At 43.4% G+C, this 13,345-nt stretch overlaps 2 protein-coding genes across 2 annotated transcripts in view; both read left to right on the plus strand.

The window, feature by feature from the left end:
* Positions 1–13,345, plus strand: part of LOC309701483 (NACHT, LRR and PYD domains-containing protein 12-like) — a 442,279-nt gene that overhangs the window by 377,230 nt on the left and 51,704 nt on the right. The window lies entirely within an intron of this gene.
* The window catches only part of LOC309701496 (NLR family CARD domain-containing protein 3-like), a 391,901-nt gene continuing 383,027 nt past the window's right edge, over positions 4,472–13,345 (plus strand). Inside the window, exons 1-5 of the mRNA XM_082525737.1 lie at positions 4,472–4,600; positions 6,421–6,552; positions 8,175–8,410; positions 8,515–10,300; positions 12,370–12,543. Of these exons, the coding sequence (XP_082381863.1) occupies positions 4,569–4,600; positions 6,421–6,552; positions 8,175–8,410; positions 8,515–10,300; positions 12,370–12,543 (2,360 nt within the window). The 5' untranslated portion in view covers positions 4,472–4,568. The remainder of the gene's footprint in view (positions 4,601–6,420; positions 6,553–8,174; positions 8,411–8,514; positions 10,301–12,369; positions 12,544–13,345) is intronic.

Genomic DNA, 13,345 nt, shown 5'->3' on the forward strand with positions numbered 1-13,345 from the left:
TATAGAAACTCTGTCATGCTAGCTAGCACGCAGTACGGAAAAAGTCAGAATAACAAAAATAAACTCCACCTAAACTTGGTTTATATCTGACCCAGAGAGACTGCAGGTCATAACTTCTTACCTGAAGTTCAGTTCACACTTGGACCGGCGGCCGCCTCGGGTCTCTTTTCCTTCTGAGTCCCCTTTTCCCTCCTCCACCTGCTGGCCTCCACCACTTGCTAATGTTACTGAATCTGTGGAAGCTCCGCGATAGTCACCACACGAAGTAACGAGTAACGAGCCTATCTAAATCCCAGTAACGACTAACGCGTTCCTGATTTTAGCATAATAACTAGTTACTGTGCTCGTTACCACAATAATAACGTAGTTACTGTAACACGTTACTTAATAACGCGTTAGTCCCAACACTGTGATTGACAAAAACATTAAATGATCATGTTTATTTTCACTTAAGTGTTCCATCGGTCCTTCTTTTAGAATAAGTTTAGAAATGAAAAATACTAATAACACACCAGGAAAAAGGCAACAGCACGAGTCCTGAAAGGCTTAAAGAGAAAATAAACGCACAAAGAATGAAACAAAAAGGCACAAAACCTCAAAACAAGAGTGAATTAAATCTGAGCGACACACAAAGATGCTAAAAGCCCCAAACATGAACCTGTGAGGTCATTAATACCTGTGTGTGTGCATGTTTACATGTATTGTGGGGACCAAAATGCCCGTCCCCACAAGTTTGAAGACATTTGTGAGACTCAGAATGTGGTTTTAGTGTCAGGGACAGTCAGGTCAGGGTTAGGCATTCAGTCTTAATGGTTAGAGTAAAAGGCTGAGGAGAGCATGATGTCAAATAGATGTCCCCACAAGGATATGAAAACACAACCGTGTGTGTGTGTTACTGTGAATTTGTGAGACAAGTGAAGATTTCAGAATCAGTGAGAAATGTTTCACTTCCTGTTGGTGAAGAAGAGCAGACTCCTCTTCAGCCACAGAAATGAAGAAGCTTTTATTTTGTCAGCCTGACAAACACGAGCTCAGCCACGAGCAGAGGCGACCCTGCAGAGGTGAAGGTCACAGTCAGAATCAGCGCCAGAGAACCGCACAAGGACGGCCTCATTGGTCACGGCTGAGTTCATTATGTGATGGTAACAAGCTGATTATTACAGAACAGGAAACACACGTCTGCTCATCAAACACCAGCTGCTGCTGCTTTTATCAGTCTGCCAACAAAACCTCACAAGAAAGAAGTTTTTGTGAGTTTGCAGCGTTCCTCTAAACTGAAAACTAAAACAGACTGAAAATGGGAACATGCACCCACACTCGAGAGTCAGGCAGCTTAAATGTGTTTGTCTTCATCTGTAGTTACGTTTCATTGGCTGGAAATGTGCTAACTGGAATCATTCATGAGTCCAGATGAACAAAATCAAGTGTTTACTGCTCCACGCTGCACGAATCTGAATCAAAATCACTCAGACGCGCCCACGTAGGCATTCCACTAAAACCATGTGACCACCTTCACCTTTAAACCTGTCGTGAATATAATTTTAGACTCTTCACTTTATTTTGAAAGAACAGATTTGCAGGAAGTGCGGCTGCTGCAGAAACTCTTCACTTTTCACTGGCTTTAATCTTGAAGGTTTCTCCAGATGTGGAACATTCATGCTAAACATTCAACATCTGACGACCGTCTCCGTGTAAAACACTGACAAACTCAAACTTTATACGGTAACTGACAGATTTATTCCTCCATTTTCAGGCATTTCACAATGAACTTGGATTAGTTTGATGATTTTATTCACGTTGGTGAATAAAACCAGCCAAGAGGCTGATTCCTGCAGAGGAGGAGGCAGAGTGGAGGAATCTGCAGGTTCTGTCTCTAACACACAACCAGAGCTTCAATCATAATGAGCACATAATAAAACCATGATCCCCCCTGATCGACTCTTTTAGCCTGTTTCCTCTGGATCGAACAGGATCTAACAAACCCCAGCTTCTGCTGGGACACTGGTCATGATGGGAGGAAAAAGATGGCTGCCGTGTTGCTGTTTCCTGTCTTACACCAGGGTTATACTTCCTGTATCTGTGGGTCTGAGTTTTTAATCAGAGGATGAAGTTAAAGCTTTCAGTCTGCTCAACCCACCACCTATCCACACGTCTGCTAAGTGGACTGGAAATCAGTAAAACTTCTACCAGACTTTAGTAAATATTGCATTAAGATGAGCAGACAGATTTTAATCTCAGCATCGTGCACACAGATTTTTCAGGACACTGGAAGAGTTCCTGCCGTGGATTTAGATGTTAGTGTTGTGTGGATGATCCCATTCTGTGATCTTTGTGTTACTAACACTGATGCTTTTACACTTTAGGACCCTCGAGACCTCTGCTGCTCAGCCGTCCTGATCGCTGCCTCCACTTTAACCAGAGGCTGTAACCTCTGATCATTTCACCTGCACCGGCAGTAAAACTCTTCTCCAGAACCAAATGTGCCATAAACCCATCACAGCTTCATCATCAGCTCAGTCTCAGCAACATGCAGACGACCGAGCAGCAGAAACTCTGCAGGGAACGTCTGAAGTCTGTTCTTCAGTTTTCCCAGCTCACTGTTTATTGAACATGAGACAGAAAAATAAATTCACCTTTAATGTGAAACTTTTATCGCCTGTGACATGTTTGCAGGAAGAAAAACTACAAGTCCCAGCATCCTCTGTGTTTAGGGAGGAGCAGTGAAAGTGAAAGTGTTGATCCTCCGTTCAGAGCAGCAGGAGGAGGAAGGTGGAGCTGAGGCAGGTGAGTGTTAACATGAATATGTTTCTTCTTATGACATAAAATAATTCCACGCTGTTCGTGTCTGTGGGTGAAACGTGAGGCCGGTCGGCTCCTCTGAGCGCTGGTTTCCTGTAAGTAGAGAGGAAGTGAGTTTAGCTGAGAGAGCAGGAGGAGAGTGAGAGCTGTGCTGAGGCAGGTGAGTGTTAACACCGCTCTGACATTACTGTGTCTCTGTGGCGGGAACAACAGGCTCCGTCAGTGGAGGCAAAAATAATCAGACTTTGGTTTTTCAAAGGAAACTACTTTATGTTGGGAGAAGCCGCGCGCTGATTGGATAACGACTTGTCAATCTCAAGTTATTAGCCAATGAGCGCGCAGGTTCACAGTAAGATCCGCCCTTATCACGACGGGTTTTAAAACTAAAATGGCGACAGAAACTCTGTGAGTGGAGTTCAGGCTGACTTTATGAAAGTGCGACGTTTGAGCCACTTCCTGTTCTCAGTCCCGGCGTCCTGATCACCGAGGTTTCTGTTGCTCTGATGTCTGATATTGATTATATCGGTAAACAGGCTGCAGGCAGAAACATCAGGTCTGATCTGAAAATCCCTTCAGAAACAAACTTTAAGAGTTTTATGTCCGTGAGGCTGTAAAACTGTAACGTGTCCTGTGATCTATAAACACTCTGTGATGAATAATCTGAAGTCATTTTGAGCCTGACAGTAGTTTCCTGTCACAGAGCAGAAGCTGCAGGCAGTTTTTGGCACCTTTATATTTAATTTATTCCAAAATAAATCAATAAAGGTAGAAAAGAACTCTCAGTGACATTAAAAATCTATTTTTAAAGACAGATGTGACCAAGTGCAACAAATATAAGATGAGATGTTTACAGATATTTGAAGTATTGATCATATGTAGAACACAGAGCAGGTCCAATAACAGAGTCATCCTGCTCACAAACAGCAGTTTGGTTTCATGAGCTCACTTCCTGCAGTGATCCTCAGCTTCTCTCCAAAGGAGCCGTAACATGTGGGCTCCTCACCATGATGATGATCCCAAACACACTGAGTTCCTTCATCCACCTGATCATGTACTTATTAAATAATGTGATGGTTTTGGTGTTTTTTAAAGACTTTGAGCCTCTAAAATAACTGGTTTGGACTTTAGGGCCAAAGCTCCAACATTAGAAAGCCGTCAGTGTGATGCTTCCAGCACAACAGCACCTCTGAGTGTGTGTGTTTACCTCTCAGACTAACTCCACCCTGACATCAAGAAGATGGAGGAAGAGGACGGAGCAGCATCCAGCTGTATGTCTGTGAGGAGTGACGGAGTTACACAAACACCTCCACCTTACAGTCATGGACCTGCAGCAATAATGTAAGAACACTACTAACTTTATTAGTCATTTCAACATAACCATGACAGAATCATTGATCTGTGATTGGTTCAAACTGTTTGATCTGAGTTTGATTTTTATTGACTTGTTTTCTTGTTAAGATCTGAACTCTGTAAGTTTAAGTGAAGTCAGTGCAGCAGAATCAGAGAGAAGAGCTGAGAACAAACTGAGTTCATTCAGAGACAGAAAAAACCGCTGATGATTGGCTGACCTGTCAGCGTTATGAGGCAGACACAATATCACAGAGGGATCAGCTGATCATATGGCTGTCAGAGAGAACTGATCAGTTATTGATGTTTGTGTTTGCAGAGGTCAGAGGTCACAGTCTCCAGTATCCAGCTGTGTGTCTGTGAGGAGTGACTGGTCCAAAGGAATACTTCCTCCAGGCTTCAGTCATGAACCTGCAGCAACAATGTTCTTCAATCATGGAGCTCAGCTGACCATGTAAGAGAGCTGCTGACTCAGAGTTCAAAGGTTGTTTCTATAAATGTTCTGCCAGTGACATCATAACTTAACCTAACACTGGTCTGTGTATGAAGTATCATTTAGTGGCAGTTGTTAAAGTTGTATAATGATGATGCTAGTTTGGGGTGTATTTTCCTGCTGATGCAAATGCATCTACTTTGCCCTTTGTCTGGTGCTTTGGACAAAGACGTCCAATGAAACTCAGAACAACACAGTTTGCACCACCAGCAGGCAGAGGAAGTGGCTGACATCCAGAAATCCTACCAGTGGCTGAACAAAGCTGGACTGAAAGACAGCACAGAGGCACTAATCATGGCAGCACAGGAACAAGCTCCGAGCACAAGACCCATAGAGCCCGGGGTCTACATGGCTCTTTTTGGGGGGGTTGTGTTGTATTAATAGTGACTTTGTTTCTTTGGACCTGACCAAAGTATTTTGTTTTTCAGTTCAGTTGCAACATTGACTAACACTAATGCAGGGGTCGGCAACCTGCGGCTCTTTAGTCCTTACAGTGCGGCTCCTCGTGGTTTGGGAAAATAAATTAGAAGTATTTAGCTGAAGTGTATTTTATTTATGTTCTTTTTTAACTTGTAGTTCTAAATTGGAAGATTATTGTGATATTGAAATATAAAAAGAAAATTATATTTTATTATTTTTTGATCGTTCAAATAAGCGTCATACTCGTGGAAGCCGGTGTACCCGCCGAAACGCCTGCATTTATCGAGACTTTCAGCCCCAGGTAGGCCAATTATGGATCTTCGGATCCACATTATGTCAGCAGCTGTTCTCCACCGTGAACTATGTTAAAAACAAACACCGCTCACGCCTCACAGACGACAGCTTACAGTCCTGTAAAGATGAAAGTGACTTCGTACAGCCCCGACCTGCAGACGCTGTGCGCAGAGGTTCAGGAGCAGAAGTCCCGTTGTAAACATATCACGGCAGACCCGACGATGTTTGCATGAACTCGCTTTTCAGCTTCTCTTTATTGACCGCTTTTCACACACGGTTGCTGTACGCACACAGCCGGCTGTAGCTTTGCAGCTCACAGCCCGACACACACCAACACAACAGCACAGACGTTAAGGCGGCGAGGCGTGATTGCGGGTGCCGCTCAGGTGCGTCCGCCTCCCCTGCAGCGGCGCTGCAGACCACGCCCCGCCACACACATTAACCAGGTAAAATACATATTTAGGCAGAATTTTGCAAATATCTATTTTTCATCTTTCAGCAGCATAGAGCTTTTTTTCCAATTATTTTTTAAAAGTCAGCTCAAGGCTCCAAAAGCCCAAAGGAGATATAAGGGTGGCGGCTCACAGCAGCTTTTGTTTGCTACATCATTTTAGTTCAGCTGGGTGTCTTTCCTTTGGTTATATTTCTTTAAGAGTTCAAATGTGTTCATTACATAAATAACCTGTAATTTTCTCTGTAGCACTTCATGGATTTCATAAGCAACACACCTTAGTTGTTCACACAAAGCATAAAGGTAAAAACAGTATATACAGTGTTATCTTCATTCTAGATGTCAAAAAGTATTTGTGGCTCCCAGTGTTTTCTTTTGCGTGGAAACTGGCTCCAAATGGCTCTTTGGGTCCTGAAGGTTGCTGACCCCTGACCTAATGGTATATTTTTTTTAGCTGGATCGTTCTATAAAAACATGAATCAAATCTGAGAAAAGTTTCCACCTGACCTGTTGAATGTTATTGAAGCCAGAAGTTTGCCTTCATACTGTGTTTCTTGCATGCCTTTTGTGGTGTACTAATTGATGTGAAATGAATGCAATGTGGTTGTGTTTGCAGAGGTCAGAGGTCACAGTCTCCAGTATCCAGCTGTGTGTCTGTGAGGAGTGACTGGTCCAAAGACAAACCTCCACACTTCAGTCATGAACCTGCAGCAACAATGTTCTTCAATCATGGAGCTCAGCTGACCATGTAAGAGAGCTGCTGACTCATTTACGGGTGTTTGAAATTCTGTGACCACTTTGTAATTTTAGTTTATATTTTAGAGTGTTTTTATTTGTAGTTGCCTGTATTTTTATTACACTGTGTGTAACGTGGTGGTTTGTGCTGTTTGGGATTGTTTTGGTGTATTTGTGTCAGAACATCAGATAAATGATTTCATCACATTTTAAAAGAAAGTATCAGGATAATAATCTGAACTGAGTCATCAGAAATAGAAAGATGGTCTCAACAGGCCACTGAGCTGATCTCCAAAGAAATGCAGAAGATTGAAGAGTCCGAGGCTGTTTATTTGTCACAGGCATCGTCATACACGTACAACACAGTGAAATGTGCGGAGCTGCTCCTGTGACTGGACAAAACATTATAAACAATCATTAAATGAAATAATGAAACATTGTGCAGATGTAATGTTAAAGTGCTTTGTGCCACATTAGCACAGCATGTACTGACAGAGCAGTGCAAGCAGAACAAAGCAAATGAGCAAAGTGATGTAAACAGAGTAACTGAACAGAGTGAGCAGAGTAATATCAGCAGTAATGAAGCAGCAGGATCAGTGTAGCAGCGTGTGACGTCATAATGAATCAGGTATGATCTGAAATATGACAGTGAGACAAGAACATGATGTAAGGTCCTGTTTAAACCCTGATGGTGATGCTATGAGGGGAGCATGTTCTGATTTAGGACTTGGATGGTCTGAGGATAGAAGCTCCTCTCTGTTTGTGTCCTGATGGTGCAGAAGCTTCTGCCTGATTGTAGAAGGAGCTGAAGCCAGCATCATCCCAGAGGTGAAGCTCCTCTGTGTGCAGACCTGAGGTCAGATTCCTCCAGGCTGATGTTCAGGATCTACAGAAACGTGTGGTTGTAGTTATTGCTGCACTGTGTGCTGACAGCAGATCCTCAGAACAAAGCGCTGCACACGTGTTCTTTACAAACATCTGTACATATCAAATATGGATCATGGCAGTGAATGAACACGTTTCTGTCATTTGTTTCATTGGCTTCTTTTTTCTGCCTGTGTTCATGTGATTAATGTCTAACACATAAACAGGTTTGTAATCAAACATCACATCATCAGGGAGGCATCATGAAACAAAGTTACTGCTGGAGGCTGAACTCAATTTGGTGGCAATGTTCAAAAATATCACTCAGATCATTTCAAAGCTTTTAGTTCTTCTTCTTCACTTCTGTAAAATAATAGAAAGGAAATCAGAACCCAGAAGTTCACTTCCTGATGACTGAACTCTTTCAAAATAAAGCTGAAAGCTCTGAATGTGACACCGCTGCTCCACCACAGTTTTTAGAGGAGGTCAAAGGTCAGTTGAAAGTGATGGATCCCAAACTTCCAGTACATCCAGTGAAGGACATAATCAGCTCTGTGATGAAGGCTTTTACTGTGGAGTTTGTAGGCTGATCACTCTGTGTTTAATAAGACAGGCAGGAACAGCAAAGGAAACTTGGATTCTGAACTCAAACACAAGTTTCTCCACTTTGACTTTTCTCTGTGACCATCAGAGCTTCTGCACAGTGTCATCAAATCTGGATGTTTGTCACTGACAGTCAATGATTTTAGTGATAAAGAAATGTGTTCACAGAGGGAGGAAGAGGAGTGGTGTCTGTGAGGAGGAGCAGCTGTCCTGCTGTGCTTTGTGTCAGGACGTCCTGAAGGATCCAGTCTCTACCAGCTGTGGACACTGGTTCTGCAGACAGTGCATCTCCTCATACTGGGACCAGTCTGCTTCATCAGGAGACTGGTCCTGTCCCCAGTGTGGAGAAAGATCCAGAAGCAGAGCTGGACTGCAGACAGCCAGTCAGAGCAGCTGTGTACAAAGTAAGACTGAACATCTGTCTGCTGATGGACTCATTTCTGAAAACTGGACTTCTTGTTGTTGTTCAGACATTGAAGAGTTTTCTTTCTGTTTTTCTTTCTTTCAGCAGATGTTGGTCTGCAGGAGGTTTTAGATGAACATAAGATCAGTCTGAGGAGGAGATGTGAACGTGTGACTGAAGGAAGTGATGAAACAGGAAGTAGAACCCTCCTCAACAGGATCTACACTGAGCTCTACATCACAGAGGGACAGAGTGAAGAGGTTCATAGCCAACATGAGGTGAGGCAGCTGGAGACAGCTTCCAAGATGGACGCCCTCCATGACACTCCAATCAGGTGCCAGGACATCTTTAAAGCCTTACCTGACCAACAGAGACCCATCAGAGTGGTTCTGACCAACGGCGTGGCTGGTGTTGGAAAAACCTTCTCAGTGCAGAAGTTCACTCTGGACTGGGCAGAGGGCTTGGAGAACCAACATGTCAGTGTGGTGGTTCTGCTTTCATTCAGGGAGCTGAACCTGATCAGAGAGGAGCAGTACAGTCTTCTGGAGCTGCTCCATGTTTTCCATCCAACATTAGAGAAGGTCACAGCAGAGAAGCTGGCTGTCTCTCAGCTTTTGTTCATCTTTGACGGCCTGGATGAAAGCAGACTTTCATTGGATTTCACCAACAGGAAGCTGCTGTCTGATGTCACACAGAAGTCATCAGTCAGCCAGCTGCTGACAAACCTCATCCAGGGGAATCTGCTTCCCTCGGCTCTCGTCTGGATAACTTCCCGACCTGCAGCAGCCAATCAGATCCCTCCTACATGTGTTGACAGGCTAACAGAAGTACGAGGCTTCACTGACGCCCAGAAGGAGGAGTACTTCAGGAGGAGATTCAGTGATGAAGAGCTGTCCAGCAGAATCATCTCCCACATGAAGACATCCAGGAGCCTCCACATCATGTGTAGAATCCCAGTCTTCTGCTGGATCACTGCTACAGTTCTGGAGCACATGTTGACTACAGAGCAGAGAGGAGAGCTGCCCAAGACCCTGACTGACATGTACTCACACTTCCTGCTGGTTCAGACAAAGAGGAAGAAGAACAAGTACCACGAGGGACATGAGACGAGTCCACAGGAGCTGACGGAGGCTGACAGGGAAGTTCTTCTGAAGCTGGGGAGGCTGGCGTTTGAACATCTGGAGAAAGGAAACATCATGTTCTACCAAGAAGACCTGGAGCAGTGTGGTCTGGATGTGACAGAGGCCTCGGTGTACTCAGGAGTTTGTACAGAGATCTTCAAAAGAGAGTGTGTGATCTTCCAGAAACCAGTCTACTGCTTTGTTCATCTGAGCATCCAGGAGTTTCTGGCTGCAGTCTACATGTTCCACTGTTTCACCAACAGGAAGTCAGAGGTGCTGAAGGACTTCCTGGGAAAAAAATACAAAGAGTCATCTCTGGATGATTTCCTTAAACGAGCCATGGAGAAATCCCTCCAGAGTAAAAATGGCCACCTGGACTTGTTTGTCCGCTTCCTTCATGGCCTCTGTCTGGAGTCCAACCAGAGACTCTTAGGAGGTCTGCTGGGTCAGACAGAGAACAGTCCAGAAACCATCCAGAGAGTCATCAAGAATCTAAAAGGAAGGAAGACAAAATCCTCTCCTGACAGAAGCATCAACATCTTCCACTGTCTGATGGAGATGAACGACCTCTCAGTACATCAGGAGATCCAAGAGTTCCTGAAGTCAGAGAACAAATCAAAGGAACTCTCTGAGATCCACTGCTCAGCTCTGGCCTTCATGCTGCAGATGTCAGAGGAGGTTCTGGATGAGTTGGACCTGAAGAAGTACAACACAACAAAGGAGGGACGACTGAGACTGATTCCAGCTGTGAGGAACTTCAGAAAGGCTCGGTGAGTCCAGATGTGATCATTAATATTATCAGTTGGTGATAGTTTAGTTACTCAGTCATAAACTGCAATCATTTCTTATTTGAGGTCACACTAGGGCTGCCACAAACAATTATTTTTGTGATTATTTGACTAATCAGATCAAAAATAAAACATACAGCTTATTGCACCAGCATGCATCTGCTGTTATATAACTATCATTAGCTTACAGCTTAGAGTTTTTAAGGTATGTGCTAACTAAAAATAAAGACCAGATGATAGTTTATTAAACTTTTAATGAAATTTGCAGATTGTAGCAACAAACAGAAAGGCCCCCAAAATGTGTGCCGAGTTCTTCAGTGTGATTTCTCCACGATGAAAGCACACTCTGCTCCACATAGTTATGAAGATCTTGATTAACCACATTAGCTTCACATTAGTAACTTTGTCCTCGACAGCTCGGCCATCTTCAGAACCTGCCCAGGAATTGAACTGCACATGTGCACTGGCTCCAGACGTGGGGTTGTCCTGCATAGTCAGTGGTGTCAGTAGATCATTAAGTAAAATAATATGTAACTAGATTCCTTTGAAAGAGCAACCATGGACGACAAAGCTGGGCGGAGTCTGCTCTAAGACACCAAATGAGCAAATGTTTGCTGACCTGTATCAGTGATCACCTTTTTGTTGGCCTGGTCCCCCAGTCCTCCCACTCCCCCCGGTCCTCGGTGGATGCTGTCACTTCCTCTGACACTGGCTCACCATTTATGTTGTGTCAAAAATCAAACGTGAAGATCTAATTTACTCTAAACTCTCTGACTGTTACTAATATAGTCATAAAATATGCAACAACCACTGGAGATGGAGATGAAGCTTCAACTTGCAGAAAATAGTTTATTAAAATCAGTTTGAATAAACCCAAGGCTCAGAGCAAAAGAGACAAAAGCGCCCCCAAGTGGTCAGACTGTAGACGAACAGAATAAACCCTATCAAAGACAAACACGCTGGAAGCATCTTTTCTAACACTCCAGTATTTATTAGCATTTAGTATAAATTTATTGTGACTTTGAAGACGTTCAGTGTTTCCTTTGGTATAACGGAGGTCTGACTACAGTCCAGTAAACACACTGATTAGGATTATAGATTAAACTGCAGTAATACTTTCACAGTGTGCAGTGATGCACAGGTCGAGTGGTTTTACACTGAAATTCTCAACAACAGGAAACTATAAGAATTTGTTACTCTAATAATAAACATAGAAGAAGAAAAACATTTTTCATTTAGAGTTGATGAATATGAATGAATTTGAACTTTACAAACCAATCAAAGACAAACTGATCCATGTGAGTTTATAACAATATTCAAAGGCTGCTGCTGGACACAGACAGGTAACATCATTTTGACTTGCTGTCACCTGGATCTGGAGTCATAAACACTGAAGCGCTGAACATTAATACAAGTGTGTTTCTGCCAACTAGTGATAAACCTGCAGACTAATGGCTCAGAAAGCTAAAACGAGCCAATCATTTCTGTGTTTAGTTCCCCTGAAATCAGATGTGATATCAGCAGCTCTGAGTTCATTCATCATTATTGTCCAGTGATGAGATTTCTGCTCCGTTTGGTGACAGTCAGCAGATTTTTCCTGAGTGTGGACGTGAACAGTCGTACCTGACAGCAGCAGGTAGCAAACAGAGATCGTCTTTCCAGCTGGAACTCTTCACTGAGCTGAGCTCATTCAAAATGTTCTGGATTCAAGACAGGAAACAGTCCAAATATGTGTCTTCACTCTGACTCTGGATCAGATCTCACTGACAGACTGTGGACATTATGGAAGCCTAAATGTGACACCATCTTCCTCCTTCATCTGCAGATTAAAGCCAAACAAAGATTCTCATTAAAAGTCTGCAGGTCTGAGAGAGACTGAATCGTTGTGTCATGTCAAACACAGTAAGAGGAGCTGAAGCACAGATGTGAAGAGCAGATGTTCATCAGATTATGACCTCACTCTGTTTTGTCTTCATATACATTCAGTCTGTGTTTATAATGCAGACTTTCTGCTTTTATAATAACACATTTTGTATTTTCTATGATCACAGACTGGCTGACTGTGGACTCTCAGGGACTCATTGTGAAGTTGTGGCCTCGGCTCTGAAGTCCATCCCCTCCCATCTGACAGAACTGGACATGAGTGAGAACAAGCTGCAGGATTCAGCAGTGAAGCTTCTGTGTGCTGGACTGGAGAGTCCAAACTGTCGACTGGAGACTCTGAGGTGAGTTCACTGACTGCAGCTGTTGTTGTTTTTCTATATTTCTGATCTTTGATATTTGAAACGTTCTTTAGTTCCTAAATGTTCAGGATGTGTCTGAAGACAAATGTGAAGAAGTTTGAGTGCTTTCAGAAATGTTGTGTCTTTCCAAACGACTGAACAACAGTTTTTCCTCTTGGCTCCAAATAGAAGTGACAAACTTGAGCAGGGTTCATTTAAAGGCTGACAGAAGTGGAGTGGTGACGGGGAGATGTGTGTCTGGACAGCTTTTCAGCCTCCACAGGTTCATGTTGTGCTCCATCAGTCAGTGAAGATGAAGTCAGTACTGGTGAGGCTGTAGAGTGTGTGAGGGATGTGAATGAGGCTGTTGGAGATCTGATGATAGCAGATAAAAACAGGCTGCAGAGACTTTGAGCTTGTGTGGAAACAGACAGAGAAAAGAAAGACATGAATGTCAAAGCTAATAAAGGTGAAGTTAGGAGCTGTGATGATGTTCATGTATCAGAAGCTGTCGGGCTGCTACAGAGACGACCCACACAGCTGCTGTGGTGAGGTTTGTGTTAAAGCAGAGGAACACAGGCCCACACATGACAGCAAAGCAGGTTTCAGGCTCTGTGAGAGGATTTCAAACAGAAGCTGGAGAAGAGAAAGGACTACAGAAAGAAGGCAGCTGAGACCAGTCCAAGTGTTTCCATGGAGCCCAGTCTAACATTCATTTATACACTAACGTACAGAAGTGAACGGGAAAATGAATCCATAGTTTCAAATGTAGAAATAGTTCTCAGTTCATTTACAGAGTTTAATA

The sequence above is a fragment of the Aulonocara stuartgranti genome (genome assembly GCF_965226115.1).
Source record: "Aulonocara stuartgranti genome assembly, chromosome: 23".
Classification (NCBI taxonomy): Eukaryota; Metazoa; Chordata; class Actinopteri; order Cichliformes; family Cichlidae; genus Aulonocara; species Aulonocara stuartgranti.